This window comes from Argentina silus, assembly GCF_951799395.1.
Source record: "Argentina silus genome assembly, chromosome: 3".
Classification (NCBI taxonomy): Eukaryota; Metazoa; Chordata; class Actinopteri; order Argentiniformes; family Argentinidae; genus Argentina; species Argentina silus.
Genome location: NC_139657.1, coordinates 26,200,384 through 26,227,028, shown reverse-complemented (window position 1 = coordinate 26,227,028; position 26,645 = coordinate 26,200,384). Strand labels below are relative to the sequence as shown.

At 41.1% G+C, this 26,645-nt stretch overlaps 1 protein-coding gene across 1 annotated transcript; it reads right to left on the bottom strand.

The window, feature by feature from the left end:
- Nucleotides 1–172: 172 nt before the first annotated feature.
- Nucleotides 173–15,725, bottom strand: oaz2a (ornithine decarboxylase antizyme 2a; the record flags this gene model as incomplete). Its single annotated transcript, XM_083666542.1, has 5 exons — nt 173–2,507; nt 2,891–2,976; nt 3,851–4,023; nt 5,308–5,445; nt 15,657–15,725. The coding sequence occupies 5 exons, from the start codon at nt 15,723–15,725 to the stop codon at nt 2,377–2,379; spliced, it is 597 nt and encodes a 198-aa protein (XP_083522668.1). The 3' UTR covers nt 173–2,376.
- Between the last annotated feature and the right edge of the window lie 10,920 nt (nt 15,726–26,645).

The following is a 26,645-nucleotide window of genomic DNA, read 5'->3' as shown; positions in this document are numbered from 1 at the left end:
TGGCAAATTCTTTTAATTTAATCCATTTTAAATTGAGTCTATAACACAACAAAATGTGGAAAAAGTGAAGAGGTCTGAATACTTTCCGAAGGCACAAATTCAATCTGCACAAAAAGTGAAGTTGAATTTCCCCCATATAATAATAATAAAAATAAAAATAAAACAAGCAAAATGGATTAAAACAACTTTTATTCTTCCCCCCAACCCAAGACAGAAAAGTTCAAGGTATACAATTATGGATTGTCAGTCCTTATTTCTATATGACACTGTAAACAAAATAAAACTAGGTTATATAAACAAAACAAGCAACCAAGAAAGATACATAAAATATAACTCTGAAGATGAAGAGAGACATTTCCTTACAGTCTATCATTCATTAGCTATCGAGACTCAAGATCTACGTACTGTACATGCAAAAATCGAGTCACCTGTAGTTGTGCAGAGAATAGGACACCAAGCACAGATCACACTTGACCATGTTCCTGTGACACAGAAAGCTCTTGGTATAGGGAATGTATTTGTGCATTGCTTTCCTGACCAAACTCACCCAGGACTGATTTGGAGTGAGTGTGTGTGTGTGTGTGTGTGTGTGTGTGTGTGTGTGGCCGTGGTGACACCTGGTGTAAACAAGTCTTCTATATCCAGATTGTCTAAAAATATGTCAAAAGACGTTCTGTGAACTGTTCAGTTCTTCCCGTCCACCGTCATCGATACCGGATTTAATACCAGGTGCAGACATTACAATCAAATGGATCAAAATCAAAATAGTTATTTGGTTCATAAATGTTGCATATTGATACCAGGTGTAACCACAGCCTGTGTGTGTGTGTGTGAGAGTGAGTCATAATCTAAACGTGTTTTATATAGTAAGGATTATGTTTGACAGAAACTCGCCTTGCTATTAAATCGAGAAGCATTTCTTTGGCAGCAGTTCTGTCAGGCTTGTTAGCACCGCAAAACAAATAAAGGTGCTGGTCACATCACTGTGTTGGATCCTAATGCACTTCCATTCAGTTTACATGTGTATAGCCTAAACCTAAAGTGCTTGTGTCATGACTTTTTCCCTTGATGGGCTAGTTTCCTATGGGTTAGGTAAGAGTACAGTAGGAAGAGTGTGGAAAATTGGGACATTCTGCAGTAAGACTCAAGTATAAGAGAACATTGCTCTCTTTTCTGAGGCACAAAAAGGCCTGCCACCACCCTCTCAGGATCATCTTAACGTTCAACAAGGAGGAGTAGTGGGGATGGTAGCCTACTATGACGGGGCTCTGGGTGAGTACAACCACATCTACTATGCAGGACCAGGGATTGTGAACCTGAACAGAACTGAAACTCATCTTATTCTTGTTTGTGTTTGTCTATGTATTTGTTAAACGGTGTCAAACCTTGTTAAACCTGTCCAAAAGAACCCCCGTAAAACTTGAACATCAAGCTATTTTCCTGTATGTGACTTGTAGCTGAGTGGAATAGAATACAACATTGAAGTTTAATGTTGTTCCATCATCACCCTTCTCAATGCACCTCTACTAAATAATTCAGATGTTAGTTTCATGGGCTAATTGCATTGATGAACAACATCAGACGTGCTCTGCAGCTGCGGAGGACCGCTCACTATCCTGTTTCAACACACACCGTATCTCCCTTTTCAAATGTCAGCCCAGACTGCCATTTCATCTTCAATTTCTCACCAGAACAGGGCAGGGACAAAACATAAACGATCCCAGTGACACAATATGTAGGAATGATGACTTGATAATCAACAAGATGAGAAAGAAATATTGTTAAACAGTGAATGTCACAGAAAGATCAATCTTATACTATTCCCCAAGAGAAAGTGAAATGAAGCAAAACAATTCACAATGCTTATTGAACAAACAAGACCCAGGCAAATATCCCCTTAAAATAAATCCCTTATTCTGCCACCCAAGACCTGCTTTATACACAACCTACACTGAAAGACCGAAAGACCCAGTTCTTTGATATTCGGTGCAAGCTGTCAGAGGAAGATATGCTGTATTTCTTCAAGCACCAAACATCCGTAAAGGTCACACCGTTTTCTTGCTTAGGGGCTGTATAAAGACAGACTAGGAGGGGAGTCAACCAGTGGGATGATAGAAAAATTCAAACCAATCAGGTGATGACTTAGTCCGAGTCCGAGCCCTACCCGTCCCCGCTTCCCCATTGCGCTCATCAGGGGCCGCTGCATCACTACTGAGGTGGTAACATTCCCCATGGGTGGAGGAAAGCTGTCTTTGGGGGTGGGGGGTGACACCGTTTAGGGGTGGAGGGTAGATAAGAAGGCAACTGTGGGAGGGGAGGTGTAGGTGGGGTCCTGGGTGAGGCAGGAAGCGGCAGGATCGTCCAGAGGTGTTTGGATCACTCCTCATCGGAGCTGCTGTTGTCCAGAGAGTAGACCATGAACACCAGGTCTGCTCTAGCCGGCACCAGAGGGTCTCCTGGCTTTACAATCTCAAAGCCCATGTAATGGAACGTCTTGATGATGGACACTGTTAAAAAAGACAGGACATACAGAGCGCTGTTAGTGTTTGCTCAGCTTGACAAATCAGAATCAGTCGTTCTCCATTATGTTTTCTTTCCATGAAAATAGTCTACGGTTGGAGTGGAACTGACTCTTGATTCCCAATGTGTTATATAGTCCCAATGGCTAAATGCAACAACCTAAATGGCAAAGCACATTATTTGGATTCAACTCTACTTTAACTGTAAATAATAAATAAGGCCGTTTATGAAATTGAATACGGCAGTCCCTTTAAACTAGGTTTAAACGTTTAAACCCCACTTCCGCCATTCACTGTCTCTATGCTTTCATCACACACGTCAAATCCTGGGGGCTAGAGACAAACAGCGATAGCGGCGGCCGGGCTCTTACATCGATCCTCTCTCTCTTTATTGAACCACAGGAACACGTGGTTTACTTTCAGCTTCTCTTCAGCAAACTCCAGCAGACTGGTGAGCCTGTCGGAGAGGAGAAGAGAAGAGTGGGGGAGAGAGAAATGACGCACAGTGAGCTTTTACATAAGCACGGCAAGTTACATAATCATGCTGTGGCTGGCAGCTGCAGTGCTCCTCCAAATGAGCTCCTCAGCGCTGCCGTGTTGGAGGCTGTGCCACTGCCACCAAGGTGAGACTGACCTGTCACAATGCAGTACAATGACAACGTCGATATGACTCACCTCTATTCATACTGTAAGAGGAAGGGACGAGGGAATCATTTCTATGAAAAACAACGAGGGACCACAAATCGCACTTATAATCAAGATTAGCCAGTATGATTTGAGTTCATTATTTATAATAGTCCTGGATGATGGCTAAGCTTCATTTTGTTTTTCAGGAATACGGGGGTATTGAGAGAAACAGTGTAATAGTAGATTATCTGTATGTAGCTGTCATTTTTTGGTCTCTCCCCCCTCACAGGATGATGATCTATGCACATTTACAAGCCAAAAGTGCTTTTACTTAAAAAGGAAACTTCACCAATTATTTACATCAAAATTATTGTCCAGATGCATGTGAAAATGGCTTCCAAATGCATTCTGTAAATCACATTAAGAACGTAGATCACATTAAGACAGGTAGCGCTAGTTTGAGGAATTTACCCTGAGTGATTTATTAGTATTAGTTTATTAGTATTTATTTATTAGTATTATTCGTAGTATTTGGGGATAATCACAGGGTTTTGAAAACGACAAGGAGCTTTAGGGAGGAGTGTGTTTGTTGTAATCTAGGGGGATATTGTGCAACTGAAATCAGAGCCACTGGAGTTGGCTGGACGGCCCCTTTAAGCCTCATTCTGGACTAGAGGGCAAGTTAAGGTGTGGTGCGTGCGTACCCCTCTTTGCTCCCCTCCGCCAGTGTCCCGTTGGGGATCTCCAAGAAGAGGCTGTCTGAGGAGAGGGCCGTATCCCAGCAGGCCGTGCGGCGCTCACTGAGCTGGTATTGGAAGCGTAGGACAGGGGGCGTCCCGTTCACAGGAGCTGCCCTCGTCACGGTCAACCTCTCGTCCTAAAGGAAGGCAGGAGGACAGACAACTCTATTTACACAGTGGTCAGACACCTCCGCTCATCTAGGACAGCTGCCTGTAGGACCACTTTTAAATACACATGCAAATATTCTGTCCAGGATTACTGACTGGATCAATTCTCTGTGGGTTCCACCAGCACTAGTTTGCCCATCACATGTCGGGCATATTTGAGTGCAAGATTCATTTAAACCTCAAGTAATCCAGGAATTAAACTGCCCCCACTTTGTTGTTTTTTTATCATGTTTCTCTCTCACTCAGTCTGGACGTACCTTCCCTCTGGTCCTGCCAGATACAACACTGGCTAACAGAAGAGGAGGGAGGAAGCTGCCTGGCAGACATATGGGCTCAATGAAAGGCCTCATTCATTGCGCAGGCAAGGATGATATCACAGGTGTGACTGATCTGTCTGAGCCTAACCCTCTTAGCCCAGCGGGACAGTCACATGTCTGGGACACAGACAAAGGACGCACACGCAAATACACACAGACGCGGACGAACCTCGGGGCATGAGAGAGGTAGGGCGAGTGAGCCAAGTCAGGTGTGACTGCACATGCAAAAACATCCACCCTTTAAATGTGCGTGCTCAGCTTAGCCTCAGCTGTACCACAGACGCTAACCATTTACCCTTGGGCGACACTTCCTTTAGCTCTATATGAAAAAGACGAAACTATAGATATATTATTATTATTACTACTACTACTACTACTACTACTACTATGTACTACAGTGAATTAGCTAAAGGTCTCTGTTAGATGGTATCTGTACACTCTAACACTAACCCATTTACCAACATACCACCCATTACATGTGCATTCACTAGTTGGGTTACTCTCTAGAGATGCCTATGTCCAACTGTGTGAGAAGTATGATGTGTGCTTTGGCTTGGATGCTACTATGGAGGGCCAGCCTCCGGTATTGCTAAAGGATGTGGTTGGCCCTCCCTTGGCAATGAATTGAGCTATCAGTTTCACACGGGAGACCTTTATATTCGATTATTCCTTTGATGGTTCGCTGTATAAAGTTCACTGTGTAAAGTCTGGCACGGGGTGATCTGGAGGAAAGAGGAAGTGCTTTGCAGACTTCATGGATCGGATACTTAAGTCAAAGTGCCCGTCCAGAGACAAACACTTGACCCTAGTGACACTTTAATTGGTTTCTCGTTTTAAAGACGTATAACTCCTTCATTGTGATCTATATCCTATCCTTACAAGCCATAGACTTATTTTCATGAGATGAACCGCAAAGGGAAGTCGAACGACTCTCACCTTGTGTAGTAGCACGCCGAGAGAGTGATCCCTGCCAGTCCCCCGCCCACCCGGGATCTTCAGTTGTGGGTGAGGGGCATCAGGAGCACCACAGAGGCCCTGGGGCCTGGCGCTTGGAGCAGTGCAGCCGGGAACCCACTAATGAAGAGCTGCACGGGAGGGAGGAAGGGAACGGAGAAAGAGATGAAAAATTTTAGACACGTCACGTTGTGGTTCGGGATGCACCCATACCACTTTTTACAGTGCTGATACCAATTCTGTGTATTGAACTTTAAGTATCAATCCGATAAGTCTTTTTTTTCTTTTTCCTTTCTGTTTTAAAACAGCAAGCTCAAACTGTTCTATACACAAGCTGTGTGTGGATGTGCTATGCTTGGCATCATTCTTGTCTATAAACAGTAAAACACCATGCTCAAAGTGGGAAACGTTAACTTATTGATTTACATATATACATGATACAACATGAATGAATTACGCCACACAACTTAAAGTTATCGTCACTGCGCTTGCGTCATCGCAGCTGTGCAGTCGTCAGGTGACGATGCAGGTATTTAGCAAGTTTTTAAGGACAGTTTGCGTCGTGGCATCGGATCAATAAATAGCATTCTCCATCTCGGGATTCCCAATCCAGCATTTTAGGCCGATATCGGCCGATACTGATGCTCAATATCGGATCATCTCTAGTCGTAGAAATAACAATTATTCTAAAAGCTGCAAGCAGCAATTAACAGGGTCTAAGCCTCATGGCAAGGTTACAGGATCATACGGTTGTCTGACAATGGTCAAGGGAGAGCCTTGGAGATGTGGGTTGTTGAAATGATTGAACACCTACAACGCAATGATTTTATTTATAACTTTGGAAAGATGTTTGTCACTGCTTTAATTTTTATTCACACAGTGACATTTGTTTGCAAATGTATTTAGCAATTACTCACAAATATTTTATTTATTCTAAATTATTATAATAATGATTTCCGAGTCAAGAGGTGATTGTAAATTATGATGGTCAATTATATTTGTGCTTTGTGTTTTTTTGTTTACGGATCATAGTACACATTTGTGAGTTGTACTCTTATTTACAATAACATCGGCACTAATCTATCTCCATAGACATAACACATCGTTGTTTCACTATTGACAGAATTACCATTTATTTTTCTCAGGGTTTCGGATTTGCCTGGCCTCTATTTATTAGTGGTGTGTCTGGAGGACAGCCATACGCTTGGCAAGGTAGACCATGATTTAGTTAACCACCGACTGGAATCCTCTTCGTTCTCAGATATACGGCTACAATAACACTAAGTGGTTGTGTATCATAAAAAGACAAAGCCAGTGGGATACACTCGGTCCACTAACCCACCCCTGTTGCTACTCTACTTGGACATTTATAATTTTATGACACCATTTACTAATGAAAGTGCCAGTTTGCTGTAGATTGATGTCTTTCTTCCACTGAAATCAATCTGTCAGACTGTTGCCACACAGTCATATGTTGGTGTTAATCAAGGGCTGTTTTTAAAAGGAGCAGAAAGTGAGATTTTGTCTATTAATAATAATAGATTATGTGGGTTTTTTATTTTTAAATTGAACCTAACGAAACCCAACTAAATTAGATTTCAAAATATGATGTACAGGTCGAGCGCTGGCTTTCACCAATCCATTTTACTGTTCAGAAGGATTTGCTGCTATATATATATTTTTTTTTATATTAACTTTTTTGATCTTATGATTCCCAACAAATGACAGATACTGTACATATTTGGGTTCAACTGTAAAATGTAAAAGTGACTAATTGGACCTTTAATGATGCAGTCCTTCTAATCAGATCCAAAGGCTGTAACCTGCTCCAGTGGCACAGTACTCGTCATTGGCCAAGCCTCTAATAGACAGGTAACACAGTGCACATGCTCTGACACATCAAGGTATGTGACTGCTGGTACTGTTAACGCCTCACAGGGAAAATACATCTGAAACTGTAAACAAGCGGCTCCGTAACATGCCTGGGTGACCAACTCCACTAACAATCATTATTTGAAGCAGAACTATTGGAATTAGGAGTGTGGGAACTGGGCTTGACCAAAAGCCTGCACACACCACTGCTCTTCAAGATGGCTGTCCCCTGTCCTGTAGGGCTGGGATGTAAAAAAAAGCGACACAATGTTTGCAACTTCAATTAAAAAGGCCCACTTTGTGGCAAGTGTTTGTACAGCCATTGAAAAGCCTCAACTGAAGAGGCCACTCAGCCAACTCGTGACATTGCAGAGGGAGTGAACGAGGGAGGAGGAGAAAGCTGTGGTGGGGACGTGTGGTGGAAAGGCATCAAAAACAAGTGCATGATCTGTAAACACCTATGCAAATAGCTTGTCTGGGGCTGGGAACACATCTCTGGCGTTTTGAGTTACGCCACCATGTATCATGCCAATCATAATAATAGCAGCCTGGGTGTGGGGTGGGGTGGGAAGCCGTATGGGGTAAAATTCACTAAGGGGAGCGTCTGGTTGGCTCACTGCCACTGCACACTGGTGGTATGCCATGTTCTTAGGAGTTTGGAGGAAATTGCTCTCCTTATGGTTTGGTTTCCTTTTTAACAGCAACAGACAGGCTGTTAGCCATGTTGTTCCAAAATCTGTTAGCTTTCACATTACCACAGCAAAATAGGATTGTGTGGAACAGGCAGCGCTTACTAGCGGACTGTTACACAGCGACTGTCGGTTACAGTTAGATGTGGACCATGATTTTAGATTTTTTAAATGTGGATTTTTATTTCCATGTATGTATGTGTATATATATATATATATATATATATGTACTTCACCCATAAGCAGGTGTAAAGTAATGACTATGAACAATTGTTTTCTACCCTAATCTATCAAACTCCCAAAGGGACCAGGTAATTTCATTTTCACGTCATGTAGTTTGATGTGTGCACTTTCTTTTATGCCAGATGTTCTTGCTTTCTGTTGAATAATTACATTGATCTTCTACTTAAAAAACATTGGATGTGCAGATGTAACAGGTGCAATGTGAGTGTAAGTCTATTCACTTGACCCCCAGTGTAATTAAGAGAGAGAGAGAGAGAGAGAAAGAGAAAGAGAGAGAGTCTGGGCTTATATTCCCCAGAACCCAATGTGCTTGTTGGAGAGCAATAAATAGCAACTCCATCATCAACATCATCACCGGTCCTTGTGTGTGGCTATGTAGTGTGGGAACCAACACAGCCAGTCAAACAATACACAACACCAGCATACTAGCTAACGATAAACATAATTCACTGTTAAAGTGGAATGTCACTGGAGACACCCATACAAACGTGCAGGCTGCAACACTGACGTGAAGATGGTAATTTTTGGCTGCTAAAAGTGCCCTCACCTCATCATTATTGTATATTCTTCATTATACAACGGGTTGATGAAAACAAGCGTTGTGATTGGCCGAGAGCCGTTCAAAGCCAACAATACTGTCACAGTTAAATCACCTGTTGTGATATTCCTACGCCGCAGTTTGTAGTTTTGGGAACTATATTTGTCAGTGCACGGCATAAACCACAACAATCCATTCCAAAATAAATGCTTAAAGCATTGTTTTCTTCAGATTTGTTTGTAATAATACAATAATACCCTGAAGGCCGTGATTTATCATCAATAGTCACTTGGTAGGTGGTTTGCCGGAACGACACGCATTGCTTAATTTAGTTATTATATACTTTTGCTTAATACTTATTTAGTTGTTCTCTCCCCATCATCCCAGAAATGGAGATGGCGTGCGACGTAGGAAGAATGCTCCTTTGGCCTACCACGGAAAATCTCAGTTGGTCACTTGCCCTGTTTACATGACGCTCGTCAGACACCTGATTACGTGATGTCATGTCACAAGGAGATTCCAGCAGCTTTAGGAGGCGTGAGGTTTTCGACTTCAGAAGCTTTAGGAGGGGGGGGTGAGCTCAGAAAATGTTTTGGATCCACTCAGCATATGTGCCGACACAGGCTGTGCTTGAAGCACATGACCTTATTTGGTTGCTAGGTTCACACATCTGCCATGTTTACACCCTTACTCTGAAAAATACATTTGCTTTTGGTTCTTTGGTTTGATGGGGAGGAGCACCAGGCAAACGAGGTGCTGTGGTCCGTCCGCCTGGCAACTAGACAGGTAACCCAACCAGCACATCTTCATTTCTCACCAGCATGCCACACACGCTCCATCTCCCTGTCACAATCAATCTTAAAACCAGTAGACACTGGTATGGTCCTGCTGATAATTAATCATTATAAGTGGTTAAATGCCCCTTTAAATTTACAGCAGTAATGTTGCCATATTTCCATAACATTTGGCACTGAGTAGCCATTTGGGATGCAGGTTTAGATAGCTACGGTTGTAGAGAACTGCCACTCTTTTCTGTGTTCCCTTTAATAGAAAAGAGCGTGTCCTTGATGGAAATGCCAACTCGTTTTGAAAGGCAACACTCTCGCCCTCTGACATTCAGACATCAGCCTCCCCAACCCCCTCTCTTCCCTCCCTGGCTAACGTCTCCCTGCCAGCTCTGGGCCCAAGCTCGTCGACCCACTTACCGGTCACAAGGTCACTCTAAAAGAAGGGTATGGGCCAGGTTTTTAAAGGAGAGTACATAACCATCTGAGTGACAGCACTCTAGACTAGGCCTATGTAAGAATGCAGGTGGACAAGTATACTGCACCTACTGAGACAGAAACAAAGAAATACACTATTTAAAAAGAAAAAAAGAATTATCTATCTATCTATATAGAAATGAATAGCATCATTGCATTAAATACTGTACAAGTTCTGCAGTGGTGACCTTGCTTGAGTTTGTATCAGCATACTAGTGAGATATTAAATCCTCATGTTGCAAGCACAGCACTTGACACAAAGATTCAAAGTGCTGGAAGTTGTGTGTGTAAGTGAGTGAGAGAGAGAGAGAGAGAGAGAGAGAGGTGGTGGTTGTATAATCAGATCAACCCAGGAAAGCAAACCACAGATGCATGAAGGTTTGACATTGTTTTGATGAACTATTACGACCTAAAGGGATTGGACAAACATTCATGCACATCCTTTTTGTTGCTCTCGTCTGGTCAGGAAAGTTCATGAGTTCCAATTGTAGTCAGTCAAAATTCAAAGGGTTTCTTCTACCATTGCACTTGGTCTCGCAGTTGTTAGGGTTTAGACAATAAGGCCTAGTTTGGGTTAATCATTCCTAGGATAATGGCTGTGGATGCTATGTTTGCCCCAGTGACTAGAAGGAGTGTGTGTGGCAGACATCCAAGGAACACAATTTCCAAAACAGGATACTGCCTAACGAGGCCGCCAGCAAGACCATGATCAGACTTGCTCTAAGAAACACCAATCCACCTATTCACTGTTAACACACGGTGCTAATTGCACTTTGATGGGCTATGGTCCAGATCACACAACTCTGCAATGCTATAACATGGGAAGAACCTATATCAATGGAAAGAGCAGGTGCCCTCGAAAACAAATGCTCATGTTACCACCAAAGCACAAGTTCAAACTTGTTTGTGTTTGCCTAGTCAGAACAGTAGCTGAAGTCAACAAACCTAAACAGAGGCTTAAGAATGTTGTTGGTCATGGCCTTCATTACAACTTGTAAGACAAAAACACTGTAATTGGTTTACCAGGGTTCACATTCAGTTGCGTTCACATTCACATCCTTTTCAGTTAAGGAGGTGGATAGAAATTCCCCTTCAAGAATGGAAAAAATACGATTTTATTTATTAGAATTAATGGCATGTTTTTAAATGTTTGAATTAACTTCATAAATTGCCCCTAAACATGGTAAATAATATATGTAACAGTATCATTTGTCATAGATGAATAACTACCAACAGAAACAAAAGCTGGCAAAGTAATGAGGAATCGCATAATTGGTAGCTAATCAATATCACAGGCCTCCATGACCTTGCAACAGATGACACTATCATTCATATTGATCAGCGTGTCATTCAACATAATTGCTTGTCTGCAAAGGACCTCCCTAAGCTAGTCACATAAAGGTCCGTCCTGGTTACAACGCCTCAACCCTTTGATTACAACAGTTGATCAAATTACTTTTTGCTGATTTATTTACAGCTATCTATGATTGTATTTTTCCAAAGGGTGTGCCAGTTTATAAGTCTGGAGGTTAGATTGGTCTGTATCCAGGTAAACAGGATGTCATGTTGAACCATTTCAAAGACTTGGAGAGCATCATTATCACAAGTCAAAACAACAACAATGTCACTTGCCAAGCAGGACTTAAAGCTTTTTCATTACATAATGAAGTTGTTCTTCACTAAACACTACTAGTCTCATTCAGGATGCCCTCCTCCAACAAAGCAGACACAGCTTTGATGAGATCTGTGCATGTCGCATCTGACCTATTCAAAGGTTTCCTGTCTCACAGCAGTCTTAAACAGCAAAACTAATGAAGCTTTACTGTGAGCAGGCTTCATGATTTCATTGGCGCTTTAGCTGAGCTAGGGGGTTGTGTAATGGAGTCTGATGTAGGGCAGCTGATATCCCCAGCTGACAGAACCAAAGCCTCACACAGGGGACTGCACATCAGATAAAGAATGGATCTCACACTTGCAAGAATAGGCAGCATACACACCCACTAACCATATTTTTTTTTTTTTAACACCAAACAGACTTTCAATATCTGGTTAATTTACATGTATGCATCCTTTATGAACCAAAGCACCCTATAATAGGCCTATACAAATTAGGATATTGACAGGCCTACATCATCGCATATTGAGCCTAGACCACATTCTTAAATTGTGTATCAAATCGTGTTTACGAGTTTGGGTGATAACGGAGATTTTGCCGATAGCAGATATAGGATGCATCAATATTCAAGTAGCCTTGTCGCTCTGCTATAAACAAATAGCTGCTGGTATGAGAAACAATTAAAAGCCGATTATGAGAGCTAACCTACATCTGTTTAAGCGACCGTATCGAACCAGTGAAAAATAGTAAGAGGTGCTTATATATTTCCCTTAAATGCAAAATCTAAAAGATGCCAAATTTAAAAGGATGACATTTCGAGTCACATCTGTTCACCAAAAGTGGATTATTCTCTGCACAAAACGCGCCGTGCGCAAAACACAAGGCGGAAATGTTTTTGGTAATTTGATCCATGAAAATAACTCATCTGGACGTCAAGCATATTATTTTGACCTACTTGGATTCATGTTGGAGTACGAGGATCATTTGACAAACTACAGTGCGCCATCGGTTCATCTTCTCACAAAAAAATGAATAATAGCCTAACAATAGCAACAATTGATTGGATGTTTGCACTTGCAGAAAGTGCAATAAGTCCAGTGTTACTGTACCCTACTACCCATCATAGGCTATTTGTATTGACAGTAGAATGAGAAGCAGGCTGGTGGCATTAACCGGAGCCTACAATGAGCCTTTTGGTACAGCATAGGTGGGCTATTAAAAACCATTTCTTCAAACGGTTTATTGTATAAAAAAAATAAAATAAAAAAAAGTTAGTTCATGATCAAATTCAAGACCTGTAAATCAACTGTCAGATGAGCAAAACATCTAAAACAAACAAACAACTAAAATGTCCCGAGGCATAAAAACCTAATTGTAGAACATCATAAAAATAAAAAAAACTGTTGTTCCGAAAAAAAAGATGAACTGCCTACCTTTCCTCGGTATTCAGCATGATACCCTTGAGGAGATGGACAACTTGACGTCCTTTCTGACAACCAAAGCAATGACTATTTAATAGAAGCTCCACAGAGAAGTGAACCATCCGTAACTAAACGGACTGGAGTGAACCCTGGTGCGATTCTAGCACGATATAACAATATGTGCGGCTACTGCTTGAATCAGTTAACTACCATGCTCAGCCACCGCTTCGTGTTTACTGCAGTCTTGACGCTGAAGAAGGCTATTTATATGCCCCGCTCAAAGGATCATGGGTAGTTTAGAGCCGGAAGTAAGCCTGGCAATATTCACGGATCTTGTCCAGAAATTGTCCTGTATACGTATGGAAGTAAAAATGTAATGCGAGGGGGCAGGGGGATATAGTGGGGGATATACTTTTATTTATAAAAATATATATATATATGTATATGTTTTAAACCTTTTGCAGCAGACTGTGCTCTCTCCCCCTCCCTCCCACTCTCAAGTTCAAGTTCAAAATGTATTGTCATATGTACATTTTAATGATCAAGCAGTGAACAGTGCTTATAGCTGCCTAATGTTTAATTGGATACATACTGTAGTGACTCTACATTATATAAAGGTAGCTCAATAAAAATGTATATTAGCTAAATTACACTTAATTTACTATCCATAAAGCTAGCTCGATACAAACGCATATTAGCTACCTTACATCATAATTAAGAAAAAAACAAAAACAACTGTCCAACAGATCAGGAAACACTCTCCAGGAGGTAGGCATGAATGCGTCAGACAGAGACTACCATCCGCAGAATACGTCACCAGCCAAACTACAGATGCTTCACTGCATCCTCAAAAAGGATGGTCAGGTTACAGTTTGCTAAAAAGGACCTTAAAAGCCTGCAGAGGTCTGGAAAAAGATATTGTGGAGAAATAAGATGAATATTATCATGGACCAGAGTGATTGCAAGAGGAAAGTTGGGAGAAAAAGGATCTGCCCAAGATTTACAGCATATCACCTCATCTGTGAAACATGGTGGAGGGGGTGCTATGGTTTGGGCATGTATAGCTGCCACTAGAACTCGCTAACTTGTCTTAATTGATGATTGTATGTGCTGACGGCAGCAGCAGAATGTATTCTGAAGTGTACAGAAACATCTTGTCTGATTGAGTGCAAGCAAATGCCTCCGAATTCATTGAATGAATCTGCATCATACAGTAAAACAATATCCCAAAACATACTGCCATAGCAACTAGGGAGTTTTTCAGGGCCAAAAAGTGGAAAAGTCTTGACTGGCCAAGTCAATCTTCAGATTTAAATCCAACAATTTAATTTCCTGATGATAAGATTTTAGGCAAAAAGACCTGCGACATAGTTAATGCAGTATTAGGCTCTTGCGACTTGCGACATAGTTAATGCATTATTAGGCTCTTGCGACTTGCGACATAGTTAATGCAGTATTAGGCATTACCTTCTACTGGTTACGTTTAGACCTTAACTTCAACTTGTTAAGTTTAGGCATTAACTTTGACTGGTTAAGTTTAGGCATTAACTTTGACTGGTTAAGTTTAGGCATTAACTTTGAGTGGTTAAAGCTAGGCATTAACTTCAAGTGGTTAAGGTTAGGGTCACTTGTCAGGGGAAGGCATTAGCAAATATTAGCATAAGCAACAACAATTAGCAAAAAAAATAAACATAGTGTCCCAAGCATGATTCGAACCAAGTCAGGCGGTTCATGCCTCCACCACCCACCCATAATCTCCTTATGTGGCCTTCTGCATTTGTATTTACCTGTCAGTATAGCTAGATAACACGTTCACACAGAACATATTCTTTGGTCTGCAGAAACGATCGTAATAATGTAATAATTTGGAGACTGGGTTATAATAACCTGTGACGTTTCCTCTGTATGACCTTGTGGTCATACTCAGTGTAGTTAACATAAGTTGTGATGCTCTCATCTTCTGTAAAAGTTAGTTCATATTTGTCGTCATGTCAAATGTCTTCCTCTGTGGAAGTAGAGGTATGGTGTGCCTCTCTGACCACAGTGTCAGTGTTGAGGGGCCATGTCAGGTTGTCCTGAGAATTCCCAGGAATAGAGCTATTTTTATTCATTCATTTTTCACACATCATTAGCTGAATGATAATCTGACACATACTGTTTCATCATATCTTGATTTCTCTGTGACTGTGATGAGCATATCTAGTGGTTCATGTTAGAGCAGTATATCCAACATGGAAACACTTATGTAAAGACAAGAGTGGAAAAGAGCCCCTCTGCCAAGCAGATTAAAAGATTAGTAAAAAGACACCAACTCTGCTACTTGATCCTAGCAGAGAGATGGGTGAAAATCACCACAGGTTTTCCAGAGCATTTAATTCTAATCAAAATGATCACGTGTTTTCTCAAATTCCTCTTTCAGATTTTTTTTGGATCATCCTTTGTGACTTACATTTGAAGACCAGCATGACACATCACATGCTACAATCAAACTCATGTTTTTATGACCACATAACATTTGGTTGTGAGATGGTTTTCCAGTTTATTTTAGGAAGAGGATGGAGGGAACTAAATGTAATGGAAGTTGAATAAAGACAACACAGGATCATTTTGATCTGGGTGCAAATTGGGGTACTAGGAGTGGGAAGACAGATATGACCGTGGTAAAAATGTGTCCCTGGTTACAGCCCTGACCTTGTCCCTGGTGATGGCCGTGACCTTGTTCCTGGTTATGGCCCTGATTTTGTGCCTGGTTACGGCCATGACCCTGTCCCATCAGTGGAAAATATGAACAATGATGTGACGCAATGCAAGACTAAATAGAAATGCAATTTGACAGCTCGAGCGTACATTGTGTCATCACTATAGGGGTTAGGGTTAGGGTCAACATCTTGTGCGTAAGCAGATACTCTAACAAAGTCCTACCTAAAGTGGGACTCAGCAGAAACCAGTGTAGAACAAACTGACTCCTAGCTGCCTCTAATGTTCTCTGCTGAGGGGTCACAGGATTGTACATGAGACGATTGCTGAAAAAGAAAACAGAGCTCAAGTTTCAGCATCCCAACCTGTCGCTGTGTGGGATTGACTCAACGTGCAGTACCTAGTACTTCATTGTCTTCGATCTTCCCATGCTGAAGAAGTAAGGAGATAGTCGAACAATGCTTGAGACTCTATCCCTCCCATGGGGATGAAATATTCAGCAGCACAAGGTGGAGAACAAAGTGTGGAAAATTGGAGCAAAAGGAGGCCTCCTCCTGTTGCCAGATGGAGAGGTTAGATAAGGAAATATGGCTGACTGGGTTAGTCAAAGGCGCTGGAGCATCCGAAAGAAAGCTCATCTCAAACCAGAGAGAGGCAGGACTGTGTGCTATTCATGTGATACACACACCGCGCACACACACACACACACACACACACACACACACACACACACACACACACACACACACACACACACACACACACACACACACACACACACACAAGCATACCACGTTGATGTGAATAGGTGTGTCCGTTCTACATATTTTAATTATTCTACGGTCATTTCTACCCGGTGTGTGTATGTGTCTATGTGTCTATGTATGTATGTGTGTGTGTGTGTGTGTGTGTGTGTGTGTGTGTGTGTGTGTGTGTGTGCGTGTACGTGTACGTGTACGTGTACATGTGTGTAAATGAGCAACTGTGTTTTTGTGTCTGTGAGTGAAATAGGGTCCAATCTACTGGCCTCTGCCATCAGATCGTATTCTCTGGACAACCTCCTTGATCTAATTAAAGGACCCATTGTATCTCTTCCCCTCTGGCACTCTCCCTCAGTATGTCCGGGACATGTATATTTACTCGGGCAGGTAATCACAACAAACATGGGAATGCTGGAGAATTCCTCGCTGGCTTGAATGTCCTGATTGTGTGGCAGGGAAATCACAGTTAAGACCCTTGGCACGTGTTAGAGGGGTGTTTGAAGGATGTTTGAAGTGCGGGACACTCTCTGAATACAAAAGTTATGTTTGGTTCCAAAATGCACTTGATCTCTGTTTCTGCACATGGTCCGCCCTATTTTCTTCTCTCTGATTTGTTTGCTTTGGAAGAGTTCGGTTTTTTCCACTTCTTCAGAAATGCGCTCCGTAACCTTAGTTCCCTGTATGTCTGGGAAAAATGCAAACCATCTTAACAATGTTGCTTACTGAGAATGTTTGACAAGCACTTTGACAAGCTCTATTTCACGCAGTAGAATGTACTGTAAACGTGACTTTTTTCTTTGGCCAAATACAACTTTGGAGTGGTTTTAAAACTGTAAAGATACCAGGTCAAACCCAATCACACAGGGGTAATTCTAGCTAGAGACGTTCGCATGGGCAGTGGTTGGTAATTGTGTGAATTGGATTTACATTTGAAGAAGGATTTCAACCTCTGTTGACCTTCAATGATTCAAAATGTCTCCTCTTATAGTTTTCAGTTGTTTTGGGGTGAAGTTTAGAGAAGCATCATGTTGTTGTGGAGGCCATCCTTGTTCTGTCCATTCTCCCATATTAAGATGATGTCATTCTCTAGTTATGGGATTATTGTGGGTTGTGTCAGAGAGCTGAGATAGCTACCTGCAGGTGAAATAAGCTCCCATGCAGTGTCCCCAGAGGTGCAGAGTCACATCTCAGTGCAGTTAAGATGTCTGACAGTAATGCGGCCAAGGCATGCCTACCTCAGTGTCCATGATGGGGATGTACACACATACATTACACCAACAGACACCAATACACACACACACACACACACACACACACACACACACACACACACACACACACACACACACACACACACACACACACACACACACACACACACACACACACACACTTCAGGAGATTACAGGTACTGTATGCTTCGTTTGACTGGAGTCTTCAGTATAAACACTGTTATATCATTAGAATTATTATTAATAATAAATTAGACTATGACTGCAAGTGCTTTAAAACCACAGTGTGGGAGATTTCTAGTGATTTCAAATAATGAAAATATGCCCTTGCAGCCTGTCTGAAGTGTTGCATATGGGACCTACCTGTTAGCATTGATCGAAAGTTAGTTTTTCTTTGAACTTCAGATTGTCAAGGTTAGTGTAAGAGTTAAGGGTTCAAGAGTATAGAGTTAAGGGTTCGAGAGCACTTGGGGGCGACTCTTGCTCAGAGCATGTTTAGAGTATTACATTGTCACCTCTTCAACTCAACTGACCTTCCAAGAGTACTCAGGTGTCACTTTCAGAGCCAGCGGTGTCATGAGTGATCATAATTAAATAATTAGAGTGAGAGAGCTGACACTGAGAACAGTGTATTTTTCACCACACGGAAAGGTGAATTGGGAGGCAAGTGTTCCATTGCACTATAATACCTGTTTCAGATCTACTGTAACAATCAATATGGAACTGGCCAGTGGCTAATCCTTGATAAATCTGCTCCTTTGGTGGATTTTGCATGAAACGACTTACTTTGGGGAAAATATTGATGCATATATATTATTTTTTATAAATGTATTTATTCATTTAACAGGTACAATGAAATACAATGAACATTAAGGACTAATTTTGTTTTAACCCCCCTCCCCCCCTTTCCCCACCCCTGGTCCCACATATCATTTCTAGTTTTCCTCCTGATTATTAGATGACCTGATAATACTCCAAAAATGGCCATTTCTGCACACAGTGTCAACACAATGTTTAAAGCCTCAGCAAGGTGCTTGATAATAGCTGTCCAGCCCTTACATTGTATCAGATTAAGCCTGGAACAAAACGTACTGTCATTCACTCGAATTAATGCACCATTCCAGTCATTGTCATCTATAACTTTGCCAAGTTCATCTTCCCAAACTTTTTTTGTTTTTTATCAAGAGAGGCCTCTGTGAGATGGGAGATTAAGGTGTACATTTTTGAGATGAGGCCTTTCTTTCTATGTCCAAAATGTAGTCAATTATCGAGTTAGGAGGAATATTGGGGAAGGAGGCGTTATTTAGCTTAACAAAGTTACGCACCTGGAAGTATCGAAATAGATGAGATTTTGTGAGGCTACATTTTTCACACATATTGATGCATATTTTAATCCGTGTTTATAAATGATCAAAGGGACACAGCTCTATTCAGGCAGAGGTTCCAACATGTATGGAATGTAGCTTGACCAACAATCAACAATTCGCTTTTTGACATAACATGATGTACAGGTAGGGGCATTTTATTAACATTCTTCAAAAGAATCCATGATCATTAATTGTTTTATTTTTTTGCCAGTTCATTTGTCTCTGTGCAGTGTCTAGGCATCTTTGTTGACATTCCCACCATTCTGTATCATATCACTTGTATTTATGTATTTCAAGTAAAAGGGATGGCCAGACCTTGTTCTGTCCTGTCTGCCATGTTTGCTTACCCAACATAGCTTGTTCTCCGAATGGACTGGAGGCTGTTCAGTGCCTTCCTGTTTCGAGCCCTCAGTGAGCAGTTAAGGAGGTGGAGGAAGTGCAGGGGGTCGTGGGAACTCGCTCTCCGCCACGGCCGCATCCATGTCCCAGTGAAAGCTCTTTCCAGAGAACAACATCACAAACCCGGAAAAAGTCAAAGTAAAAAAAAGAACCCGGAGGAAGCTTGAGAACAATGAAGAAATGGACGTTTCACATAGAAGAAACCCAGCCAGCAGACAATTGCGGGCCAGATCTGGTCTTGTGGTGGCACATGTGGCAGAGTGCCGGAAACTGCAAGTATTATATGGGCCAGACCTGGTCCGGATGTGGGGGGCATTTCTGAGTGATTTTGCTCATTTGCCAGCTCTGGCATGTGATATCTGGCCCTAATATGTTCCTGTAGTTACTGGGCCATATTTGGTCTACGTTCACATTGTTACTATGCCAGTGTAGGTCTGAATGTGGGGGACCAGTACTGAGTGAGAGATTGGCTGTTTGCTTATTGGCAAACTTTGGCTTGAGGTTTGTAGCCCAAATAAGTTACTGTAGTTGCTGGGTCACTTTCATTTGCTAAGAAATTCCATGAAAATGTTAATTCTGTGAAAGCTATTCCACGTTTCCCCGCAAACCCTATGTTCATCCCTCCTCTCACCTTACTTGACATGAGAAATGCTGATCCACTGCTGGGAACAATATAGCAATGTCCTAGCCAATGAGGAGATTAATCATAAATTCTGGGACATATCTTGAAATTGATAAACTGGTGGTTTGGCTTTTCAAAGCACCTGTGAAATTGTACACAATCCCAAGTCACATCCCAACCCAACTGAGCCAACAGTGATCTAAACTCATCTCATTTGTTTTTGATGAATATATTGGTGTGGCCAGTAAAAAAAGCAAACTGACAAGATCTGAGCAAATCAACTTGAAATAAGTCTAGATTTCATCAGACAGACCATCAGTGTCCCAGACCAAGACGTTAACAAATTACTGGACTGATACAACACAATACACTATACATACAATATACAATACACACAATACAATATATAGGTATAATTCTGAAGAAATTGGCTGAGAATACAAACTTATAACACATCAGTGTCCTCTGACGTCCAAAAAACACACTCCATTTATAAGCGACACCTCCTAGATGTGGCTGATTAAGACACAACACACCTGATGCCGCACTTATTAAGGTAGTATGTACGCTCAGTGTAATTTAGTGGGAGTTCTTTGGCAGGAGGCCAAAGGCTAGGCTGCTTATGCATTTGGTTAGATTGCTGTGTTGCTGGATAGTGAAATGCTCTTGTAATCAATAATTTTCTCTTAATTTTTCAAGTACGAAAGGTGTTTTTTAATTTTTTATTATTGTCTTAAATGTTCTTGGAATTTGTTAAATAAATACCCAGCACTGCCTGTATTTGACCTGAGTCTCTGTATTTTGCGTGGTGTGTGTTGTGTGTGGAGTCTCTATATTGCGTCTCTACTTCCCTCCTAAGTGCTCAAACTGTTTGCCTTTCCTTAAATGATACGTTTGTGATATTTAATGTTATAATCAGATGGATCCTTATTTGGAAAGTAGTCTTTATTTCAGGAGAAACTCATGCTACATTCATGACATTACGGAACTAAGAAATTCTGATATTTCCAACTTGGAAACTCATTATAAAAAGATGATACGATGTGGGTTTCAACCAGCAAATGGGAAGCTCTATGTAAATAACTTGCATTCATTTTAACTCTTGAGTTCTGACTTATCATGAATGCAGCATTATCCATGGTTTGGACTTGTTTAAACAATCAATTTTTTTTGTCCCCAGTAACAAATAATCACATGTTTCCATTGCACCTTTTTTGTTAGAAGTGGCACAATTGACTAAAGTGAGCATTGGCTATTGAATGGTAACATTTCTCCTGGGCCATAGATTACTTTCAGGGTAAGGAATTATCTGAATATCATGAGTCCTTTAACTCACTAACTGCCAAAGAATTCCAGAACACTCACTGCATTTACCTAGCAACAATACTTTGATTGGCTACAAAATGAACATAACATAATGTTCAAAGCATAATTTCTGCAATTTGGTGAATAAAGTCACCCTTGGTGCTCTAAAATGTTTATTAAATACTTTATTCACCCTCAACACTCAATAAGTTAAATTGGTATCTTGTCCAAAATAAGCACATAGTGAACCCAATTGAAATGCATCCCACTTGGAATAATGGAACAGAATTTTAGTTACCATACACATGTGAAATATCAATCTTGACCACAACAGGGCCAGATCTGATTGTCATAACTAAGCCAGAACATTGCCACAAATGGACCAAGTATGGGCCAGATTGTTTGTTCCCTGGGTCTGAAGTGGAGCAACTCTGGTGGCCTGACCTAAGCCCAATCATCACCATGAAAATCTAAAACCTAGCCAAATCTCAATCTCCAACATGTGAATGTGGCCCAGTTACCACTTGGAATTATGGCCAGAAATGGGCCAGAAATGGTTACCACATCTAAGCAACTAGACCTGGCCCATATCTGGACCATTTATCAAGTGATAACTGGACCACATCCAAAATGCTGGCCAAGATCTGGCCTTTTCATGGCAAAGATAAGGCTTAGGAATGGCAGCCAGAGCTGGCCCACTTCTGGCATGGGGAACAAAGTTGTACTTGGGCCACATCCAGGTGCTGGTAGAAAACAGGCCGGGGCCATTATTACTCTGCTGCCTGGGAAGGCACTGATCTTATGGTGGTGATATGGGTGGGGTTCCACTGTAAGCTACTGTGGTCTGGGCCTGGTTATCCAAGCTAATGGACAAAAAAGGCCCAGTTTCCCACGGTGACCATTCCCACGGTAGCTGCAAGCTTTCTATTTACATTTCTCTTGTTGATCCATTTCCTTACTGACTGGAAAAAGACTGAAAATGGATTGTCTGTTTCTGTTTGCTTATGTTGATGAAAGTGTTATTTATGGCTGTTGTCTAACCCTAATCTTGTATGGATTTTGACCCACTCCACTTAATCTCAGAGTTGACATGAGATTTGAATGCACCATACAATCATGTGCAAATGTATACATCTTATTAAAACTTATTGTGGAAATGTACGTACATTCACTATGATCTGATTTGAGCATACTATATGCTTGTTTGATAAATGAGTCTGAGTCAGCATTACATTAGAAGTCTCAAACACAGGGTACACAGTGTTCTTAGTAACTGTCAGCAATGCTGTTCTTGTCTGGTGTGTTTTACCAAAAAACTTTTCAAAAGCATTGTGCAACGGCCATATGTTTTGCCTTTTTATAGGGATACATCTGCATCTGTATGTGTTCTTATTTATCTGTGGAGTCAATACCCTTGGTTTTGTTGAATGAAACCATTCTGTGCCCCACAGTGGGCAGGGGAACAGGAAGGAGAAATAGTGTGTGGGCCATCGGTGTGACTCAATGCGTTTACGGGCATCCGAGCAGTGTGTTGTGATTCCCTCCATGTTCTTTTAATCTCTGTGATTCTGTCACAAAGCCACTTGCAGGAAGCTATGCCAGATATGTCCGGCCCGTCATGCCCTTCCGCAAGTGAAGAATAACACTGTTTCACCGAACAATCCCCAATCGTCACAAACAAGGCCAAGCACCACAACAGTGGATTTAGCCAAGTCCACGTTTGTGCCGACTCTGGGGAATTCCTTCCATACTTTCCTCTGGGTGAGTCATTGTATGCCTGACTGCGCTTGGGCAAAACAAGGACAGCAGCAGCTCCAATGCAGGTCTGGTGGGCCAGTGGTGTTTTTCTGTGTCAGAAAAACAGATTCTGTTTTTTTTTTTTGAGCCGATGGATCTAGGGCCACCAGTATTCAGGGGCTTGAATAATAAAATCTGCTCAAGTCTCATACTAAATTTGAGCATACAATCAGTTCTCAAAATGTGAGAGCAGCGCACAGTTTATGTATGAATGAATTATGTTGCAGGCACACCACTAAGCATGTATCATAAATGTCTGAAGAACTGCCCACGTGAAGTAGCATTTTAGCTCTGACTGGTATATTTTTATTTTATATATTATATTTTATAAGACAACTTTAGTCCCAAATCCAGGTCCTTTTCCATAAAACATTTTCTAAAAATAATTAAAAGTTAAATGTGGTTTATAGAGCAAGCAAGTCACCTGTGTTACATAATTAGGTGGGCCTGCTTCAGCATGTCCAACTATTGTTCTTTGACATACTTATTATTATTAATCCAATTGTTGTACCTGCTCCTACAACTTTTAAGCTATTCACACCAATCCAACTTTAAAACGTGCACAGAGGTCAAACTCATGTTGCTATGACTTTTGGTTTTGATACCTATTAAAGTATACAAACTTGAAAGTGCACTTTTTTACATGGAGGTCGACGGAAACCTAAAGATGCAATTTTTTAACCACTGCCAATCTTACACCTTTTAAGCTATTAACACTATTTAAACTGTAAAATGTGCCAACAACTCCAAATTACAATCTCTCATTTTTTATACCGATTAAACTTTTTAAACTATTAAGCTTTTTGTAACTCCAAAACTTCTTATCCGGTTAACATAGTGGAATGTTGATTTAGGCCAACATTCTGTGAGCACATTTTTACTGCAACTGTCATGGAACTTTCAGGACTCTTAAATAGAAACAGCAGGAGACCTGCAGAACATTCTTAAAATGATTACACAACAATGCACTCTCTTAGCTACCAGTTCTACCCCACTGACACCACTCTCAACCACTTAACCAACCAACTATACTACTCTCAACCACTCAACCAACCAACACTCTAACCACTCCACTGAACCCCAGACAACCTATCTATCTACATTTATATATATATTTTTTTGGCATTTAGCAGACGCCTTTATCCAAAGCGACTTACAACAAATACATTTGTTTAAGTAAGTGAATCATCTATCCAACAGTCATCATAAGACAAAGTAATCAATGCTCACACCAGGGGCCATTGGCAGGCGTAATGCCAGAAGGCTTTTTTTTTTTTTAACAGGAGAGAACTTGTACAGGGGGGTAGTGGGGGTCAAGAGATCTCTAGGGTTGCGATTAGGGTTAGTACAGGGGGGTAGTGGGGGTGAAGAGGTCTTTAGGAGGGACTGTTAAGATGTAGCCGGAAGAGATGGGTTTCCAATCTATGGCGGAAGATCAGTAGTGACTCTGCAGTCCTGACAGTAGTGGGAAGCTCATTCCACCAGCGGGGCGCCAGGACAGTGAAAGTATAACCCATACTGATTAACCTCTTAATTGTTTTGATAATTCTATTTTCATCTATCCATTCAACCATCCAATCAACCAACCTATCTCACTTTCTTTCAACTACTCAGAAAATCTTCTTTCTCATACCCATTGAACTATTAAGCTTTTTGTAACTCCAAAAACTCTCATCCAGTTATCCAACCAACTCTCTACCCACTCCACTGAAGTACCCCTGGCTCATCCTATCTATCTGTTTATCTATGTAACATTCTATCCATCCAACCAAACCATCTCTAACTTTATTTGCTACCGTCATAAAATGATCTCACTTTCTTTCAACTACCCAGCAAGTCTATCTATCTATTGAAACATCTTTAAACCTTTTCCACTACCAAAATAACAATTTGCAAGCCCACAAGTTTCTACTGGAACATATTTTTCTAGTAATTTATATTATTTTCAGCAGATGTCTGCTCACTTATGAATAGGATATGCTTTATTATTTTCACTTTGAAACTACTGCTTAAAAGCATTATTTGATGTATCTGCCATCACATGATTTCCATGCACCTGTGAAACGTATGTCTTAGAAGGCTCTATTTATGGAGATAAATAGAGAAATGTCCCACAAATGCATTGGCTTTATCTTAGTTGACTATCTCCATTTAACTAAACTGTAGGCTGGATATCTTCTACAAAAAGTCCTTTCTCTGGACTTGGTTTATACCATAGATGTAGTTAGACACAACAAGTCACAAGAACATCATGAACATTACATTATTGCCCAGCATCAATTTTGGTTGTTGTTGTTTATGAAAAGCATAAACACAGAACGACAGCTATGCCACAGGTAGATACAAAGTGCGATCCTTGGGACGACCCTTAAACCCTAACCAATTACCTAATCATGCAACATAAACTGTAATGCATAACATACCTCATGCCAGAGCTGGCCCGTAAGAAAATTCATAAACCTTCCTCTGCACGGATCTCCCACACTCAGACCAGATCTGGTGACACTTCATGATGCCAGCACTGAGCCAGCTCTGGCCCAGAGTCATCTGCTGTCTGTCACCCCTCTCTCATTCTGAATCCACGCTCGAGTTCATAGGAATTAAACAGGTTCAAGATACATGAAGAGGAGAGATGTGGACCAGATGCTTCTCAAAAGAGAGGCACACTGGATATACACTCTTGACATGATGGCTCCCAGTGGATTAAATGAGGACTTTGGTTTGCGCCCTCTCTTTATCTATAATGATAAAAAATACCCTGTTATGATTGGGAATCAGACTGATTTATGGATAAGAATTCTCCTGATTACATTATTACAATGACATACTTTCTTCTTCTTTTGAGCTAAACATATGTATATATGTCAAATATGTTACGGCACCATTAGGCCTACGTAAATCTGATTATGAAATTCCATGACAGAGAAGGTAAGATAAGTGTTACTGTCCCCAAGGAAAATTGGAAGAAAAATAAAATACATCTCAATACATTACACATTGTATTGCACGCTTCCCATTCATACTATATTGCATACATCACATCCCTCACTCTCGAATAATACTGTACATACAGTTAGGTCCATATACTGTATATTTGGACTCTGACACAATTTTTGTTCTTTTAGCTGTTTACCAAAACATATTCAAGTTACAGTTATATAATGAATATGGGCTTAAAGTGCAGACTCTCAGCTTTAATTTGAGGGTTCACATCCAAATTGGAGGAAGGGTTATATGCTCTTTTATATGTAGCCCCCTCTTTTTCAAGGGACCAAATGTAACTGAAAAGCTGTTTCATGGACAGGTGTGGGCTATTCCTTTGTTATTTCTTTATCAATTAAGCAGGTAAAAGGTCTGAGTTGATTCCAAGTGTGACATTTGCATTTGAAAGCTGTTGCTGTGAACGCACCAACATGCGGTCAACGGAGCTCTCAATGCAAGTGAAACAGGCCATCCTCACGCTGCAAAAACAAAAAAAAATCCTTCAGAGACATAGCGGC